At 51.5% G+C, this 20,533-nt stretch overlaps 1 protein-coding gene across 1 annotated transcript in view; it reads left to right on the forward strand.

The window, feature by feature from the left end:
• The window catches only part of ATP9A (ATPase phospholipid transporting 9A (putative)), a 132,421-nt gene that overhangs the window by 59,680 nt on the left and 52,208 nt on the right, over positions 1–20,533 (forward strand). The window contains 6 exon segments of the mRNA XM_030309389.1: positions 2,748–2,828; positions 3,869–3,944; positions 9,884–9,960; positions 12,112–12,272; positions 13,495–13,637; positions 14,591–14,703. Coding sequence (XP_030165249.1) covers positions 2,748–2,828; positions 3,869–3,944; positions 9,884–9,960; positions 12,112–12,272; positions 13,495–13,637; positions 14,591–14,703 — 651 coding nt within the window.

Raw genomic sequence — 20,533 nt, forward strand, 5'->3', positions numbered from 1 at the left:
TTAGTATTAATTTTTGAGCCAGGCATTCTAGAGTAGCGAGTTTCTAACCGTGGTTAGGAGCCCCTGGGAATCCTTAGAACGCACTCACCTGCCCCTGAGATGGTTCTGATTTTTCTGGGTGATGCATTTTAACTTCCTGGTGAGATTTCTGCAAAGAAAGCTTTCCGAGCCTCAGAATGATTTGAAGGATTCTCTTTAAGAGACAGCCTGGAAGAGCCTAGAATCATGAAGATACTTGACCGTCAGCTGCACAGAGTTGCATTTCTTGGTGTGTGCTTTGGATGTGTCAGTTTAATAAATGCTCATGTTCCCCCCCCACCCCCACTCTCTCCACCCCCGTCTGGCACAGGCCTGGGCTGGGGTCCAGATGCCACTGGACCGAAGGGATCTGAATGGGGTGCAACAATTTAACAAAGTTGTAAGTTAGAAGAACCGTATGAAAAGATTACGTGGGCATTACGTGCCTATATTCTTGTTTAAAAAAAATTAAATTAAGGGAGCCTGGGTGGCTCAGCCGGTTAAGCATCCAAGTCTTGATTTTGACTCAGGTTGAGCCCATGACCATTCGTGAGTTCAAGCCCCGCATTGGGCTCTGTGTTGACAGCATGGAGCCTGCTTGGGATTCTCTGTCTCCCCACTCTCTCTGCCCCTCCACTGCTCTCTCGCTCTCTGTCTGTCTCAAAATAAGTAAATAAACATTAAAAAAATTAAAGCATGTGGAAAGCCCTGGAGGAAAAAGCAAACAGTGTCGTTCATGGCCTCTACCCCACACCTGACCCACTTCCCCCCGGGGATCACGTGAACTCCGTAGCGATCTTTGCAGACCGTGGTCAGCACCCTTTCCTACAGATGTACAGTTGCAAACTTGTTGGAAGGGGGAGCTTTTACTAAGAAGGGATCCTACTGTATTTGCAATTCCACACCTTTACCCGCGCACTTTGGGTGTGCCTCAGGGCCTTTTCTTACCAGTTCATAGGGGCCACAGAACAAACACGCCTGCATACGGGGCCTCCTAGTGAGTTAGTAGAGGTCTCAGGCCCCGCCTGAGGGGCCGGCCGGTAGCCTCCACCCCACTCTGGACCCCTGATGGCACGGGGTATTGTGGTCTGAAAACCTGTGGTATCAGGTCCTGACCACCTGATTGGAGATTTGTTTTCTAAATCTTTTACTGTAAAATGCACACTAGATTTACCATTTTATCATTTTAAAGTGTCCAGTTCGGTGGTGGTAAGCACTTTCACACTGTTGTGCAGCCGTCCCCACCATCCATCCCCAGGTCTCTTCATCCTGCAAAACTAAGACTCCACGCCCGTGAAACAAAAATTCCCCATCGCCCAGCCCCTGGCAGGCACACTCTACTTGCTGTCTCTATGACTTTGCTCTAGGGACCTCTTGTAGGTGGAGGCCTACAGTATTTGTCCTTTTGCGACTGGCTTTGCTTCCCTTAGCGAAAGGTCCCGAAGCTTCACCCACGTGGCGGCCTGTGTCGGAACTTCCTGTTTAAGGCTGGGCAACGTTCCGTCCTGTGTACGCACCGCATTTCGTTCGTCTGCATATCACGTATCCATTGATGGGCCCTTGGGTTTGTTGCCATCTTTTGGTAATTGTGAGTAATGATGCTATGGACGGGGCGCATGGTCTCTTCCAGACCCTACTTTCAGTTCCCAGCACGGGGCGCATGGTCTCTTCCAGACCCTACTTTCAGTTCCCAGCAGGTGGCTTGCTATTCATGTGCTAATTCTGTGCCAGGGTTTCTGAGGACCCGCCATACTGCTTTCCACAGTGGCCGCACCATTTCACATTCCTACCAACGGTGCACAAGCTTCCAACGTCTCCGCATCCTCACCAACACTGTTTTCTGTTTGTTTGTTTTTAATGTTCATTTATTTTTGAGAGAGCGAGAGACCGAGCAGGAGTGGAGGAGGAGTAGAGACAGAGAGCGAGAGACAGAGTCCGAAGCGGGCTCCAGGCTCCGAGCTGTCAGCACAGAGCCCGACGCGGGGCTCGAAGTCACGGACCGAGAGATCATGACCTGAGCCAAAATCAGACACTTAACCGGCTGAGCCACACGGGTGCCCCACTTTCTCTGTTTTTTGAGAGTAGCCCTCTTAATGGGTGTGAGGTGTTCTTTTTTTGCTTTTCACCCCTCCGTCTTTTCCAGGGCTTTACACAGAGCAGGTGCCCGGTAGCCCCTTGTTGACTGAGCAAGTATTTTCTTTGGTACCAACAGCTCTTGTTGCGTAGCAAAACCAGTGTGGGAAACCAGTTTGGGAAACACTGGGTGGCCACAGATAAACAGGCATCTTCACATCAGACTCTGTCAGGGTGTCTTGGGATATGGAGACTCCTAAGCTTCTTGAATAGAAACATTTTCTTCCTTCTTCCACCTGCCCTGTAATTTTGAGAGCCTGTTTGCTGTCTGAGAGCAACAGCTGCTTTTGAAAACTAGTGGGTGCCTCCCGAAATCTTCTTTAATTATGAACTTTTCAAAAAAAATTTTTTAATTTACATTTATTTATTTTTGAGAGACACCGAGCACAAGTGGGGGAGGGGCAGAGAGAGAAGGAGACACAGAATCAGAATCCGGTTCCAAGCTCTGAGCTGTCAGCACAGGGCCCGACGCGGGGCTCGAACTCACGGACCGCGAGATCACGACCTGAGCCGAAGTCGGACGCTCAACCGACTGAGCCACCCAGGCGCCCCGCGAACTTCGTTTTTAACTCCAAAACGTTACCTCTGTTGAACAGGACCTTCTTCAGATCCGATCCTATGTTTACGCAGAAGAACCCAATATCGACATTCACAACTTTGTGGGAACTTTTACCAGAGTAAGTAAGCCTCGCTCACCGAGGAATCCTGCCTTTATAGAGTTGTGCTGGTAACAGACCTGCAAAGAGGTGTTGACGGGTCTTTGTCAGGGAGCAGCTTTGCTCGGGGTGGGGGTGAAATTCCCTTAAGAAGCACCCCCCTCCCCCACCCTGGCCTTGAAAGCTGACGTAGTGTTTCTCAATGAGATCGGCCCAGCTGGATTTTCTTCCAGCCTCTGACCAGCTAGAATTACCCGACAACTTAGAGCCGAGCGTTGTTACGATTAACGTTAAAGCTCTGAAAGCACTCTTTCTGTCCCCTTCAGATGCGTCCGTGACCCCTTCCACTCGCACAAGCCCCGTCTGCCTCCGTTACAAGTTTTTTTTTGTTTTTTTTTTTTTAAATTTTTTTTTTCCAACGTTTATTTATTTTTGGGACAGAGAGAGACAGAGCATGAACGGGGGAGGGGCAGAGAGAGAGGGAGACACAGAATTGGAAACAGGCTCCAGGCTCCGAGCCATCAGCCCAGAGCCCGATGCGGGGCTCGAACTCCCGGACCGCGAGATCGTGACCTGGCTGAAGTCAGACGCTTAACCGACTGCGCCACCCAGGCGCCCCCTCCGTTACAAGTTTTAAGCCACGTCCCAACTTTTCAGAATAGAAATTAAATTTGGGCTGAAATGCTGTGAAGAATCTGGGACAGGAGATTTGTAGACTCCAAATTAAATCCATGGTCTCCTTCTGGAAGCTGTAGGGCTGGCCAGCAGAGGGCTGTTTCTGTTCGATGGGCTTCTGCATTCTATTTCTAGCCTTGTACGACATTTCTTCGGCGTTAGGAGCCTGTCCGGCTTCAGTCACAAACCACCCTTTTCACCTATCACCGTGGGATGAAAACGCCCAGGAGGGTGGCTTGTGAGCTCGGCCCTTCTCTCCTGGCTGAGTGCAGGCATCCGAATAGGGGTCCTCCTCACTTCCTGTCTTGGGAGGAGCCAGCTGGAAACAGCCTGTGGATTCTGCCCAAACCTTGGTAGATAAATGCGTGTGCATTGGCCTTTTCCAGGAGGACAGCGACCCTCCGATCAGCGAGAGCTTGAGCATAGAGAACACTCTCTGGGCCGGCACTGTCATCGCGTCGGGTAAGGGCGCCCTTGTTGAGGAATGTGTTAGCAATTTGAAAAGGAAAGAAAATCCTTTTGTATAATTAGAATAATCATCTGTCAGTTGGGAAAATTAGTCGTGGTCAGATGGTGTTTTCCACTTGCTCGCGCCCCTCCAGGGAATCAAACTGACGTCTAATTGGCCCTCGGACACTTGTGGACGTCTGTGAGAATCTGCTGTGCCAGTGGACTTCTCTGCAGCGTCCGCTCTGGGAATAGCCCTTAATTGCCTCCCGAGATTGACATTCTAATCTGTACCAGAAATTGGGGCAGCCTGGGCGTTCTGGCCGGAAGTTGTGTCCATGGGGGCTGCGGGGCTGGCCCCGTCCGTCCAGGGGCCCTGGTGCCCAGGCAAAGGCCATGGGCCTGAGTTGGAGCCTTGGTGTAGAAAACACCAAGATGCCGTGGAAATTGGTGCCTTTTAGTTTTGTGAACACTGGGATGAAACTGGGCAGAAGGGGCTCCAGGGGCTGAGGTGTCTGCGGTGGCCGCAGTTGACCTCAGTGGGGTGCCTCTGATCTGTCGGGCACTTTGTTGAGCCCTTTATGTGCATTACACACTTCACTTAACCCTCCCAACGTTACCGTGAGGGAAGGTGCCGGTATCATTCCCATTCTGCAGATGAGGAAACCACGGCTCAGTGAGGTTAGTAATTTGCCCAAGGTCACACCGCAGGTAAAAGGCAAAGTGGAGGCTTGAACCCAGGCACTTTGCTCCAGAAGCAGAACTTACAGTGCAGCTGTCCTTACTGTATTACGTATGTTACGTAATAGTATCCACTGTTATTAACGTATGATTATACTGCTGGCAACTTTCTGTCTTTGCTGTTTGCTGGAGTTTGGCTTTTTCCCTCTTCACGCACACGTCCCTCCCGCCAGCCTGCTTTCTTCCCTTTGATGCTGCCTGTGGCTCTTCAGTACAGCAGATGCTTGGTCAGGGTCCTCTGCGACAAGGCCTGTGGATGACGAGCACAGACCAGCACAGAGTACACATGGGGCTAGTTCACCCTCCGCAGGGGCTCCGCTTAACGCAAACGGGCAGAGTTGCGCGCTCCCTTGAGGTCCTCCGCCGTTTTCCTTTTCCGCTGCCTGCCCGTATTGACAGCGTGATCCGGGATGTCTCAGATCCTCCTGATGACTAACGAAGTGAGGAATGGGTCCCTGAGTTTCAGCGTGGCCACGGGGCACTGCCGGCCATACCTTGGCCAGGCCCGAAGCCACGCCCGCACCCGAGGCCCAGCCTGCATCCCCGCCCACACCCACGGCCACGCCCACCAGGCCCTGCAGGCGCCTCTTCCCCTTCAGACTCTGCCCTCCGCCTCTCCCCTCCCTCTTGTCCACCGCATCTCTCAGAACTGGTTTACTCTTCCTTCCCGGTTGTTCTCCACTTTGAAGTCACGTATTAACAAGTATTTTTTATTTTAAAAGTTTAATTAATTTAATTAACTTTAGAGAGCGAGTGCGAGTGGGCGGGAGGGACAGAGGGGAGGGGGAGAGAGAGTCTTCAGCAAGCTCCAGGCTCAGCCCAGAGCCCAACCCGGGGCTTGATCCCACGATCTGAGCTGAAATCAAGAGTTGGTCATTCAGTTGACTGAGCCACCCAGGCGCCCCTAACATTGTGGTAATAAATACACGTTCACACGTCTATCTGGTTTTTATTCTGGTGATTTTCTTCTGTCCTTCCTGCTTTCCTTCTTTCCATGCAGGAAAAAAAAAAAAAAAAAAAAAAAAGCAGACTCCACGCTCTCCGTGTGAACCATGAGATCATGACCTGAGCCAAAGTCAGATGCTTAATTGAGCCACGCAGGCACCCCTACAGGATTTTTAAGATTTTAAGTCCAGTCTCCTCCCCAACGTGGGGCTCGAACTCACAACCCCAAGATCAAGAGTCGCGTGCTCTATACCCAACTGAGCCAGCCAGGCGCCCCCAAAAGGCTTTCATCAAGCACCTCTATGTAATGCGGCGATGTTCTGTTGCTAGGCCCTGGTGCTGCGGTAGCATTCCAGAAGATTCTTGTCTCCACCCTTGTGGTGTTTCTAGTTTACTCTAAACTTCATGCAGATTATGAGTTTGAGGTGGAGGGTCTGAGGTGGAAAAGGCTTCTCAGCCTTAATCTCAGAGATGAACAGCAATAAGTTTTACTTACCAGGCTCTTTTTATTTACAGAGTGTTTTGCTGTCATTCTCTTGTTTTGGTCTCACAGCATTAAATGAGGATTTAATGGAATGAAGAGGAATTGAGTCTCAGAGAGGCTAAGCAACTTGCCTAAGGTCACACAGCCTAGGAGGTCATCTCCCTGAAGGCAGAGAGTGGAAAGCAAGTTGGGACCTTGAAGAGGGGAGAAAAAAATTTCAGACCGTTTGTGAGTGGTGCTGTAGGAACAGAGAGAGCAGTGATTTCAACGATCCGGTAGCAGCACCTGCCAAGTCCTTCAGTGGGCGCAGGTTTTCGAGTGAGTCTGAGAAGCTGGACGTTTACCGTTTCTTTAGCTGGCCTCAGTTTCCCCTGCTTCTCAGTGAGTAGTTCTCTGACTACGTTGTGGTTCTAATGCGACCGTGAGGTTACATACGAGCCACTTCCTTCCTGGTGCTCAACTCAAGAAACGGCCGTCCTTAATGACCTTGATTAGATGAAATTTTACTTCTCTGTTCTCTGTAGAGTCTAACTCCTGTGTTTTGGTCATTCTGCTCTTATCACTTGAAAGTTTAAAAAAAATAAAAAAGAAAACTTGCCAGGCAGCATGTAGGGTCCAGTGACATTGGCCGGCATCAATCTGTAGAGGATGCAGTTGCCACGGTAACCCGCCACCGGGCCGCTTAGCTGACGAGTCACTGGGGTGAGACACGGAAGGGACGGTGGCGGGGGGGTGGGGGGTGCCTGGGGCCTTGGCAGAGCAGGTGGCCCGGCTGTGTCATGGAGCCCGGTTCTTCCCAGACTCTCCAGTCCGTTGTGCCGCTGCCTCCCCCGACCCCAGCCTGGCAGGTTGATCGTGGCCACCGTGCGACCCACATGCAGTCACGCCGCGTGCCCCTCGCCCCCAGGCTTGGTGGGACATGTCCTGTGGTCGCATGCTTGAATGTTGCAGCAGCATCTAACTGCCGTAGACGTTTCTGAAGGCTCGCGCTCAGGGGGTAGCATTTGTCCTGTCACAGATGGGGAACAAAGGGGTCACAGAGCAGCGCTGACCCCGGGACCGCGCTGTCGTGGAGAGTTAGGAAGAACTCCGAGTGAAAGCCGACCGCAGCCGTGTGACTTGGGGAAAGAAACCAGCTGGCCAAACGGGGACGCGTCTGACTCCGCAGACGGATGGCAGAGGGTGACAGTGTGGAGGGTCAGGAGAGCTGACAGCACAGGAAGTGGGGGTCGGGGGTGGGGGGGTGGGGGGTGGAGGGGCTCTGGTCGGAAAGTCTTGAAGGGCTTGATTGGGCCCCGTGGGGACCAGGATGAGCCGAGAGCCTCCCTTGGCTGAAGCGAGTGCCTGTGCTTCACACCTGCTGGTAGTACAGTGACAAACGCGGACCCAGTGTCACCGCATCTTCTGATGTTGCGCGAGAAGCCAGAATTCTTAATTTCTTTTTTTTTTATGTTTTTTTATTTTATTTATTTTTTTAACATTTATTTATTTTTGAGACAGAGAGAGACAGAGCATGAACAGGGGAGGGTCTGAAAGAGAGGGAGACACAGAATCCGAAACAGGCTCCAGGCTCCGAGCTGTCAGCACAGAGCCCGACGCGGGGCTCGAACTCACGGACCACGAGATCACGATCTGAGCCAAAGTCGGCCGCTTAACCGACTGAGCCACCCAGGCGCCCCTCTTTTTTTTTATGTTTTTATTTATGTTTCAGAGAGAGAGAGAGAGAGAACGAATGGGGGAGGGGCAGAGAGAGAGGGGACAGAATCCGAAGCAGGCTCCAGGCTCTGAGCTGTCAGCACAGAGCCCAACGAGGGGCTTGAACTCGTGAACCGCAAAAGCATGACCTGAGCTGAAGTCAGACGCTTAACTGACCGAGACACCCAGGCGCCCCTTAATTTTTTTTGCATGAAAACTCCTGTATTTCAAAGTTGGCAATGAATTCAGAACCTTTATTTATTTAGGTTTATTTATTTGTTTTGAGAGAGATGGAGAGGGAGGGGCAGAGAGAGAATCCCAAGCAGGCTCTGCGCTATCTGCGTGGAGCCCAAAGCAGGGCTCGAACTCCCGAACCGCAAGATCGCGACCTGAGCCGAAATCAAGAGTCGGACGCTTACCCGACTGAGCCCCCAGGCGCCCCGAATCCAAAACCTTTAAAGTGCTGTACAGACCAGCAGAGGTCTGTGGTTTCTCTCTGGGTGACAGTGGCTGGCCTTTGGATCTTGTGGAGGTGGTTTTGGTCTTTAGCACAGGCGGAGGGTGGGTGGGGGGGGAGGCCATTTTCAGCGGCCTTGGGAGGCACTGAGGTCGGCTGGCGCCAGCGGGGGACCCGCTCAGAGGCCCTAGTTGTTAGGACCCTCTCGAACCCTGGACGTCGGTGACTGAGACCCACCACCTCTGTGCAGGAGTGGGTGCAGTGGCTGCGTGGCCACCCCTAGTTTGTCTCCGCGGCCGCAGGCCTGCGTCACTGGAGCCTGCCATCTGCCAGGGAGTCTCCAGGGAGCTGTCCCCGGCCTGCCATCTGCTGAGCCTTCCTGGAAGGGAACCGCATCGTGTGCATTAAGCTTGGAAGGGGGACTTCGGCGTCTCCTCCCAGGGCTTTGTCCGGGGGACACAGTCCCTGTGCTTCACCTGGGCTCGGGCCCTTCCACCAACTCTGAGGCTCTCTGAGGCTTTGCATGTCCCTCTGAGGGAGGAGAGTTCAGATGTTCCAGCAGAGACTAGGTTGCTTGTGCTCCTGGGAATCTTCCCTGAAGGTTTGGCAGGGCTGGCCCCTTCTCAGGGTTCGAGCTTCCGCTCAGGTGTCCTCAACTCAGAGACTGCTTTGCTGACCACCCGGCACAGACCGGCAGCCTTCTCCGGCCTCCCTTCCCGTTCTTCTGCCTGAACTTCACCATGGCACCTGCCACTGTCCGTGACTACCTGTTTCTCGTTTGCTCCCTCGCTGTCTGTCTTCCCCACCGTGTTGAGAGTTGTCACGGCATACCCTGAAAAGGGCAGACAATGGTAGATTTTTAATCTTGCCAGTTTCACCCCAAAACGGGTTGTCCCAACGTACGCTCCAGCCAACCGCATGTGCAGCAGAACCCATTTCTCCGCCTCTCGGCTGACCCTGGATGTTCTCAAGCTGTGGAATTTCTGTTGCTGTGATAGGGATTGAAATGGCTTAGTTTGCATTTCTTTGATGATTCACAAAGTTGAGCATCTTTTCTAATGTCAGCTAGCCTTTGATATTCCTCCTATAAATTGTTGACTTCTAGAAAGCGCGGTATGGGGGGGGTGAGAGGGAGCAGGGGAATTCTCAGGAAAGAATTGTCTTGTGGACAGACATTCCCCCCCCGTCCCACCAGTAGTCTCGTTAAGACACAGTGTCTGAAAGGAATCGGACTCAGCGGGAAGAATATGCTCTAATAAGAAGAGTGTGTATTTGAACTTCCATAATTGTTTATGAAGATAGGAACGTTCTAGGCACCTCTGGAGACCTCTGAGGGCAGAGGCACAAAGGACAGACCTCCACTCCCCCCCCAGGCTGCTGGGCCGCACGGACCAGCACTGAGCAGCGGACCTTATGGCAACGGTGCAAGTGCTCTGTATCTTTGCCGTGACTGTTGAGCACTTGAACCTGGCGAACGTAGAGTGAGAATGGGCTGCTGTATTTCACATACTACTTTCAATTGCATTTAAATCTAAACGGCTTCATGTGGCCACTAGCTACCATACTGGTCACTGTGGCCATAGATCATCGTCTTTGTTAACAGCCCTTTGCATTATGCTTTCCTGATTTTAGGTACCGTTGTGGGTGTTGTTCTGTACACGGGCAGAGAACTCCGGAGTGTCATGAATACCTCAAATCCTCGAAGTAAGGTGTGTATGTGGTCCTAAGATGCATCTCCTTGTCAGAACTTTTTGACTTGATGTATCTTGATGATTGGTGTTGTCTGGGTGAGGGGCTAGATTTTGGCTTTTTATGTTTATTTATTTTTGAGAGAGAGAGAGAGAGAGAGCGAGAGCGAGAGAGAGCATGAGCACAGGAGGTGGAGAGAGAGGGGGACAGAGGATCCAAAGCGGACCCCACTGTGACAGCAGAGAGCCTGATGCAGGGCTCAAACTCATGGTCTGTGAGACCGCGACCTGAGCTGAAGTCGGACGCTCAACTGACTGAGCCACCCAGGCGCCCCCGAGGAGCTAGATTTAAAGACAGTAGGGTCGCCTGGGTGGCTCGGTCAGTTGAGCATCCGACTTCAGCTCAGGTCACAATCTCGTGGTTCGTGGGTTCGAGCCTCACGTTGGGCTCTGTGCTGACAGCTCGGAGCCTAGAGCCCACTTCCCATTCTGTGTCTCCCTCTCTCTCTGCTCCTCTCCTGCTCATGCTCTTTCTCTTTCAAAAATAAATAAACATTTATTTATTTATTTATTTTTTTTTAAAGTTTATTTATTTTTGAGACAGAGAGAGACAGAGCATGAACGGGGGAGGGTCAGAGAGAGGGAGACACAGAATCTGAAACAGGCTCCAGGCTCTGAGCTGTCAGCACAGAGCCCGACGCGGGGCTCGAACTCACAGACTGTGAGATCATGACCTGAGCCGAAGTCGGCCGCTTAACCGACTGAGCCACCCAGGCGCCCCTAAATAAACATTTAAAAAAATTAAAAATCAAGATAGGAACACCTAACAGTGTTATTTCATTTATACAAACTTACCGTCTTTTCATATACGGGTGTGTGTGTGTGTGTGTGTGTGTGTGTGTGTGTGTGTGTTTACGTATCTACAGATGCGTTCATGTAACGCATAAGCAGGTATGCGTACGTATGTATGTGAATTCATAAAAATGTTAAAGCTTGTAAGTTAAAACTGTTGAGCACCTGTGTGCTGTGTGTCCTCCATCCTTCACCCGCATCCCACTTGACCCTCACCCCAGCCTCTGAGCCCAGGCACTTCCACGGGCTCGTCTGAGCCGAGCGGTGGCCTTGAGAAGCACCGCGTTCGGCCGAGCCGCACAGTGAGGAGGGGGCAGCCTCGGGTTCCCCCACCCCGCTGACGGCCGGCTGTGGCAAACGCGGTCCACGGTGCCCTCTGCCTGGTGGCGGCCCTGTTGTCGCTTCTTTCGCACCGTGACCTGCCCTCCCAGCCTGGCCCCTCCTCCAGTTTCGAGGAGCTAGAAAGTACAGAACGATTTCCTCTGTCGACACCGTGAACGAATGCCACTCACCGTCATGACCGTCCTTACAGCCGGAAGGCCGTTTGTTTGATGTTTCAGCCTTACCCTGGGCCACGTTTCTGTGAAGTTCTGGCTTTGGTGTGCCAGTTACATTTTTGTTAACATACACGTTAGCATAAATACGCAGTTGGTAAGATCCTCGTGTTCAGCAGTACAGCCCTTAAACGTCAGGTGCCCCCGGTGTGTGTGCCCTGAACTCAGGCAGCGCTGGACCAGCGTGTGGTGCGGGTCTGAGAGGTGGGGGTGGAGTCATTTTACAGGCGGCAGTGGCGGATGGCAGAGGTCACGCCACACAGAGCGCCACCAAACGCAGCGGTAGCCTGCTTATATGTTTGCAAGTCCCCATCTTCTTTTTTTTTTTTTTTAAGTTTATTTTTGAGAGAGAGAGAGTCTGTGCACGAGTGGGGGAGGGGCCGAGAGAGAGAGGGAGAGAGAGAATCCCAAGCAGGCTCCGAGCTGTCAGTGCAGAGCCCGACGCGGGGCTCGATCCCACGAACCGGGAGATCATGACCCGAGCCACAGTCAAGAGTTGGTTGCTTAACCGACTGAGCCAGCCGGGTGCCCCAAGTCTAACTCTTCTTAATCGTTAAAAAAAAAAAAATTGAAATCCAAATTCTTTGAGGTTCTTTGGATGTCTGTTAGGAAGTCCAGCCCACAGAGCCCGGTATTCTCAACCAAAGGTTCCGGGGGCTGATGGGTCCTACCGACTCACCGGGGTGGAGGTGTTCTTGAGTGGAGGATCAGTTCTCCGGGTAGTGGACCAGCACCCACTAGCTCTCCTTTGTGCCTTGTCCTGCAGATTGGCCTGTTTGACCTGGAAGTGAATTGCCTCACCAAGATCCTCTTTGGTGCTTTGGTGGTGGTGTCGCTCGTCATGGTTGCCCTTCAGCACTTTGCCGGTCGTTGGTACCTACAGATCATCCGCTTCCTCCTCTTGTTCTCCAACATCATTCCCATCAGGTAAGCAGAGGACGAGCCATGACATTGTCTTCTCTTTCCTCGTGGTCCCTTTGAAGAACGATGACCGGGAACTGTCAGGGTCAAGGATGTGAGCCGCGCTCTGTGGCTGTAGCATCAGGAGGGAGGGCGCCTTCCTCCCTGAAGCATCCTTTCCTGAATCAGTCTCTGCTTGGAAGATCTTGCCTTGCCTGCTTTATGCCAGGGATACCGCTCAGAGTCCTGTCTCCTCTGCCGGCTCAAGAGGTTGGGAGTGGCTGCTGGGAGTGCTGCGTTGAGACGGGTCCTGAGTCCGGGCTCAAAGGGGACCACAACAGGGATGAACCCTGAAGGCACTGTGCCGAGGGAAACCAGCCGGTCCCCAAAGGACAGATCTGTGTGATTCTCCTCCTGTGGGCTCCCTAGAGCAGTCAAATTCAGGGAGACGGAGAGTAGATGGGTGGGTTCCAGGGGCTGGAGGAAGGGGAGAACGGGGTGTTGTTTCATGGGTATGGAATTACAGTTTGGGAAGATACAAAGTTCTGGAGACGGACGGTGGGTGACGGTGGTACAACAGGCTGATCATACTTGATGCCGCTGAGCTGTGCACGGACTGGTTTCAGTAGTAAATCTGTTAACGTAGATTTTGCCACAAGTTAGAGCAGCACATTATCAAAATACGTTGGCTCAGAGGACCAGTAATTAGGAAGAAAAAAAAAAAAGGACTAAGACAACTACCCTTTCAGTATTTAAAAAATTTTTTTTTTTCAACGTTTATTTATTTTTGGGACAGAGAGACACAGGGCACGAACGGGGGAGGGGCAGAGAGAGAGGGAGACACAGAATCGGAAACAGGCTCCAGGCTCTGAGCCATCAGCCCAGAGCCCGACGCGGGGCTGGAACTCCCGGACCGCGAGATCGTGACCTGGCTGAAGTCGGACGCTTAACCGACTGCGCCACCCAGGCGCCCCCCCTTTCACTATTTTAAAAGCATTTAAAGTTTTCAGTGTTTTATCTTAGTCCAAAATAGAAGCGCTTCACGAAAGTGAAAACTTGGGTGGTGAGTTATCTGAGAGCTGTGTTGACTCTTGTCAGATGTGGGGATTCAGCCGAAGACGCGCGTCTGTAGGCAGGGGTTCCAGATGTTGTGGCCCAGATGCGTGTTAAGAGTCCTCGCCATCTGCAGAGACCCTAGAACCTCGCAGATGTGCTGTTATTAACCTGTTTGCTCTGGTCTTCTGACTAGTCTGCGTGTCAACCTGGACATGGGCAAGATCGTGTACAGCTGGGTGATTCGGAGGGACTCGAAAATCCCCGGGACCGTGGTTCGTTCCAGCACGATCCCCGAGCAGCTGGGGAGGATTTCCTACTTGCTCACAGACAAGACAGGTGAGCTGTTTCCTGGGCCTTCCCAGGCTTCTGGGTGAGGCGGGTGCCTGGATTCTCTTTCTGGAGGTGTTACAGATGGTGCTTCTGGACCTTTGGATGAGGGCTGATTATTTGGTGACGGTGACCGTGATGGTCGTCGCCATCGTCAAGCAGCAAAGCCTTACACGGTACTAATTACGCACGGGGCGCTCTTCTGGGTGTTCGTTTATACTTGTTTAGTTAATCCTCCACCTAATCGTGTGGGCATTTTTATCCCCATTTTACAGATGAGGAAGTGAGGCACAGGGAGGTTTACTGCCTTGTCAGAAGCGCAGGGCGACAGAGCAGGCAGTCTGGCTTCAGGCCCTCAGAACCACACCCCAAAATACTTTGCAATTTAATATCAGAGTGACTAAGAGCAAGGCCGGGGGCATGGCGATACCTGGGCTTAAGCTTCATCTCTACCATTTGGCAGCCGTGGGACAAAAGAGCGTCCGTTATAAAGGTCTGGGGTGGCTCACCAAATCAGAGAGAAATTAGGTTGCAGGAGGGAGCAGAACCAGAGAATTTCTGGGTACGTTAGCAGGAGGTCTCTGTAGGACTCCGTCACTGGGGTGAACTTGATTCTGTTCGTCTCCTGTCCAGGTATCTGTCTGCTCGAGGTTCAGACGCCTTCAGCATAGAATCTAGTGCACGTCCTGGGCCACCATCCTGGCCGATGGAATGAGTCAGACACCCTGACCAGCCCAGGGAGGGATGGTGATCGTGTCCCCATGGAACCCCAGGATGCCGTTTCAAAAGAAAAGGAATTAGGTTCTGGGCAGGCCAAATAACACAGAGGTCTGCCCGGGGGGGGCAGTGTGGAGGCCAGCGCAAACACCTAGCAGTAAACTCTCAGGAAACGGCAGCCGTGGTCACGGTGTACGACAGCCCCAGGATGTGGGCACAGTTACTCGATTTGTCTTGTGTTTCAGGAACGCTTACCCAGAATGAGATGGTTTTCAAACGGCTCCATCTGGGCACCGTGGCCTATGGCCTCGACTCCATGGACGAAGTACAGAGCCACATTTTTAGCATTTATACCCAGGTAAACCCTTCTGTTTTGACACTTGAAACAGTTCCTTTGCATTTATTAACACTTGTGTTGAGCTATCGTTCGTAACACTGTCCAGTTCGCCCATTTAGAGTGTGCCCTTCAGTGGTTTTTGGTTTATTTATTGTTTCGTCTTCATCACCCAGGAGAGAAATCACATCCCTGTTCGCCGTCGTTCCCGCTCTCCCCCCCGCCCCCCACCTCGTCTTCCAAACCCATGGTGACCTTCGGTCCTTTGTGTTTTAGATGAAATTGCAGTTGAGGGGCACCTGGGTGGCTCAGTCGGTTGGGCATCCGACTTCGGCTCAGGTCATGATCTCACGGTTTGTGAGTTCGAGCCCCGTGTCGGGCTCTGTGCCGACAGCTCGGAGCCTGGATGGAGCCTGCTTCGGATTCTGTGTCTCCTTCTCTCTCTGCCTCTCCCCAGCTTCCACTGTGTGTCTCTCAAAAATAAATACATGTTAAAGAAAAATTAAAAAAGAAAAAAAGAAAACTGCAGTTGAGACTTCCCCCATCTACCTCCTTCCCAGAGTTAACCTGCTCTACGGAAACGCTTACGGCTCTTAGGAAAAACCTAAGAGAAACTTGTTTGCCCTTTACCGAGTGCCAGAAATAGCTTTGAGGGCCTCCTGGTTCGTGTCACTTCCTGTTCCTGGTCAGGAGCCAACGCAGCAGGAATGAGCCACCTGCTCCTGAAACAGTGTCACCGATCAGCTTCCGTGTCAACCCCGCGACCGCGTGCGGGAGAGTAGCCTGTCAGAGATGGCCTTCCGCTCTGCTGCTACTCCCACATTTTTTCCCACAGAGTCTTTCAAAATCGATCCTTTTTTCACAGAAAGGTATTGCTAACATTCCTTAAAAGTCACACCAGTGGCTCCCACCTCGGCTCCTCGGAATTGCTGCTGACGTTTTAAATACAAAATGGAACAAAAGCAAGGAATACCCGAGAGATTCTGATGCGTTACGATTAGGGGAGGGCTGGGCTTCTGTGTGTGTGTGTGTGTGTGTGTGTGTGTGTGTGTGTGTGTGTTTAATTATTAAAAAAAAAATTTTAATGTTTATTTTTGAGAGAAAGAGAGAGAGACTGAGTGGGGGAGGAGCAGAGAGAGGGAGACCCAGAATCCGAAGCAGGTTCCAGGCTCCAAGCTGTCAGCACAGAGCCCAATGTGGGGCTCGAACCCACGGACCGTGAGATCATGACCTGAGCCGAAGTCAGACACCCAACCGACGGAGCCACCTGGGTGCCCCTGGGTTTCTGTGTTTTAATCTTAAAATGAGGGGGGCGCCTGGCCGGCACAGTCAGTTGAGCATCCGACTCTTGATTTTGGCTCAGGTCACGATCTCATGGTTCGTGGGTTCGAGCCCCGGGTTGGGCCCTGTGCTAACAGGGTGGATCCTGCTTGGGATTCTCTCTCTCTCCCTGTCTCTCTGCTTCTCCCCTGCTTGTGCTCACTCGCTCTCTCTCTCAAAAATAAATAAACTTAAAAAAAAAACAAACATAAGATGACATACCAACAGATGCCTTGGTAATTCTGAGACACATCAGGGCTAAGTGCTTACCCGCGGGTACATGTTGTGGCTCTTGTTTGGAGAGGAGAAGAAAGAGGCCGTGTTTTACTTAAATTTGTCAAAATAGACGATGATTTTGTTGTCAGAAACCCAGTTAGAAATGTGCGGGAAGTATTTCTCTACAGGGGTTAAAGGTGGAATCCATGAGTACTGCATGGCACAGTTCTACCGGGCATTTAATTTTCCGGGACATTCGCTGGTAGGCATGCCTGGGTTTCCAGGTTATCTCCTAAAAACGGCAGAGCAGGAGATGCAGCTGGGAAGTGGGAGTGGGTTTTAAATGGAGGACAGTTAATTGGATTTATGTAACGTTCTCCTGTACAGTCAGTGGTGAAACTCCTGTAGTTTCTTCGAGGCTCCCCGTGTGGGCATTTGTGGCTTGTCTCCAAACGGGTCCATGGACCATTTTCAAAGATGTACTTTAGGATTCCTGAAAAATCACGAGGACTCTGTTGGGCAGGAAGGAAAGGCCACAGCCCCTCTCTCTGACCTGTCTTCCTCTGTGGCACCGGTGCCCCCATGGCTCTGTCCCAGCTCCTGTACCTCTGTCCTAGGCGGTCCCTTCCCGCCCCCCCCCCCCCCCCCCCCGGCTTCCATTGCTCTGCAGATACTGGTGTTCCCCCTCGCTGTCTGCACCCCAGCCCTTCTCACTCGCTAGAGCGAAATTCCGCTCTCCCTTGCTCGGCTGTCTACAGTCTCCCTCCCAACCCCCCCGCACGGTTTTCCTGCTTCTCCTCTTGCTCAGGGGTCCCCCTTGTACCGTCAGCTCCCTCTTGGGGCTGAGACTTGCACGTGGTCCAGGCGTGGCCTTCATGCCCACCCTCCTCCCTCCCCCCCCCTCCCCCCCAGGGCAGGGGAGCTGCCTCGGAAGGGACTCTTCCGTCTGAACCATCGGCCCCCAAATGCCTTCCGGGCCCCACCCGAGGGGGTCCACCGTGTGGGATCTCACGCTTACCAGCGCCTGGCCAGACACCCCTGCCTCTCCAGCCCCCTTCTCAGCACCGCTGGCCGGCTGATGATTACACTGCACAGCTTCACGGTCACGGTGCGTGTCCCCCGGCAGGAGACACAGCCTGGCGCATTTCGGTGGTGCTTTTATGAGCTTGTGGTATTTACAGAAACCATCCCTTCTCGGGGATATTTGCGTAGCTCAGCTTTTATGGTCCGTTTTCACCTTAGCACAGATAGCACTCATAGTAAAGTGTTAAAAGGCAGAAAACGACAAGTCTTAACCATGAACTCTACCCCACACCCCTTCCTTAGCGGAAGCTCGTGAATTCATTTGCCCGTCCTGGCCTTGCATTTAAAATGCCTGGGTGTTATAGGGTTAGGTTGTCTGGAGACTGGAGTGAGCTCAGAATAACAGTACCCGCCCACCTCAGCGAGGTGTGTCCTTTCTTTTCTCATGACATCTAAAAATCCTGCAGCGAGCACGTAAATACTTTTGTGATGGGGTTATGGAGGCTTTCCCGGGTTTTTAAAACAGCCATAAAATTCAGCTATGTTGTGTCCCTTTCAGTAACTTTGTTAGTAAGTTTACAGAGTTGTGGAACTATAACTAAATTAGATCACTACAACCCAATTTTGGAATATACCCACCACCCGAAAAGATTCTCCTGAGCCCATTACAGTCACTCACTTAAATTTAGAGTTGGATAATGGGATTTTTGTGCCAGTGTTTCATGAAGCCCAGTATTTGGAGCAACTGGGTCAGATCACTTGGGACAGAATCTCTAAACATAAAACTTGTAACAAGTGAGCCTTCCAAACAACAGCAGTGTTTGAAAACAGCTACTCTGAATCTGAAGTTTCCCCTTATTTTTCAGAACATCAGTGTCTAAATCCGTGGACTCTAAAACAGTTTGCAAGATGACCCGTGGAGTACCGGAAGAAAAATCACTCTTTATTTTCATCTTCAAAATTAAAGCAAAATTTATTTTTATTTTTATCTTTTTTTTTAAGTTTATTTTTGAGAGACAGAGACAGAGTGTGCGTGGGGGAGGGGCAGAGAGAGAGAGAGAGAGGGAATCAGAAGCAGGCTCTAGGCTCTGAGCCGTTGGCAGAGTTCTACACAGGGCTCGAACTCATGAACGGCAAGATCATGACCTGAGCCGAAGAGTGACGCTTAACCAACTGAGCCACCCAGGCGCCCCTAGGATACATTTCGTTGCTGCAGAAGAAATAAAGAATGTAGATAGGCACGAAGAAAAAACATAGATTTACACTGCCAAACTGTTCCTCTGCTTTTGCGTGTCTGGAGGGAGGTATGTTTTGTTTCTGTGTATGTTTCTTTTTCCTTCTCAACACGAAGCCGTCATACTTTCCTAATTCTTTTTAACTAGAGTGGAGCATCAGAATTGTGTGTAAGGTTTAGAAAATCTCCCTCTGTATTTATATCTATGCTTGGGCCTTACTGCATTCTTTAGGGATAGAAGGCCCAAACATACATATTTCTTAAAATCTTTATTGGTTATTCTGAGAAGCGTTTCCAGTTAAGAACCACTGTTAGAATATCACTATCAAACTTACTTTTCTTCACACGCACACACACACACACGCACAAGCCAACTTAACTTTTTTTCACTCGTGTCAGTGATTATGATAATTTTAATGGTTTTCTAACAGGGCCAGGACTAGGGTAAGGAGACTGAGGTATGCCCCCAAGGAGCAAAACTTAATGAGATGCCGGAAAAAACCCGCAACAACCCCAAACACAGCAGTCAAGATAAATCCTATGGTGATGCGATATTTAAAAAATTCAGGCAGAAGTCCGTGATGAACACAGTTCTGCAGTTTGGAATCAATGGGATCCAGCTCTGGATTAGCACGGTGAAGTCTCCCCTCCCACACCCTAGTCCAGGCCCTGGCTTTGTACCCCGGTTCTCAGCCCTGGCACAGTGACGTATCGGGCCGGATCGTTCTTCGTTGTGTGAGCTGTGCGTCGCGGGATGGTCAGCAGCGCCCTTGGCCTCTACCATCCAGGTGTCTGTAGCACCCCCTCCCCTAGCTGTGACAACCAAGAGTATCTCCGGACCCCACGGCGGGGGGGAGGGGCGAAAGTGCCCATGTTGAGAACCCCGGTGTTCTGTGGGGTTCAGTTTCAGCAAGTTGAAAAGCGCTGCCTGTGTCATGCTGGAGGATGTCTGTTGAGCGGTAAACGTTGTGGTTATTCAGCCGCTTAATCATCCTGTGCCTCCGTGGACTCATCTGGAAGTAGTGGGTGTGAGCCTGTCTCTGTGGGGGTGGCCCTTTGAGGTTAATGAGCTCTCAGCTTTGAGCTTTATTTGGGGAGTGAAGCAGGGCTGTCGAAACAGGAGTCCTTCCTCTTTGATGTGAGTGGCGGCCCATTCCTAGTATCCGTGAGTATTACGCATGCTCGTAAGTGGTGACGTTTTCATTGCATTTCAGAAAGAAAAGGGATGCTTGTGGTGACTCAGCATTGAGTTTTTGCGTTAATCTCTCCTCCGGTACAGAGACTGGAGTTCTCGCTGGGGCGCGTCCCTGCCATGGATCGATAACGAGAAATGGAGGTCTATGGTTCATTTTCACCTCTGCGTCTCGTGTGTTGGCTGGGGTATGTCAAATGACCTCGAAGCATTATGTGGTGCGAGGTTCCCACCCGAGGGCCGGGGCCAGGGGCCCTTGGACGTGGGGGTCTTGACTCCTCCTCTAGCTTCTGACCTCATGTGGAGCTGTGCTGTGCCCCTTCCACGAGAGGACTGGTGGTTTCTCCCCAGGGCGAAAAGAGCTGTAACCTGCCTCTGTGGATACCACATCTGTTTTTATTTTCCCCTGGTATTTTTTAAGTAAGGAGAAATGTGTGTGGGTTAAAGGGCCTGTGGGGAGGAGGCTGGAGATAAACACTGTACGACGTGAAACTCTTCCATATGGGCAACGTGAGGGTGTTAGAAAACCGGGCCCTAATACAAATGGGGAAGCTGGCGGAGCCCCTGGGAATTCCCAGCACCTTAATGATCTTCGTGGATTGCCATTCGGTGTGTGGATGAGCCTTTGCTTTGAGAATTAAAAGCCGGTTTCAGAATCGGCAATTCTAATTCCTCCTCCCTGAGACATCTTGGTTGGAAAGGGGGGTAACTGTTGATTGGGGAGAGAGACAAACAAACGTGGGGACATTACACCAATCCCTGTGATGTTGGTTGGGGCCAATCAGCCTCGCCTTCTGACTTGTTGTCGGATGGTGCTCTGGTCTGGAAGTGAGGTCTTTGCAAAGACCTGAGCGGCCGTGTTTCTCTCT

Source organism: Lynx canadensis, chromosome A3, assembly GCF_007474595.2.
Source record: "Lynx canadensis isolate LIC74 chromosome A3, mLynCan4.pri.v2, whole genome shotgun sequence".
Taxonomy (NCBI): Eukaryota; Metazoa; Chordata; class Mammalia; order Carnivora; family Felidae; genus Lynx; species Lynx canadensis.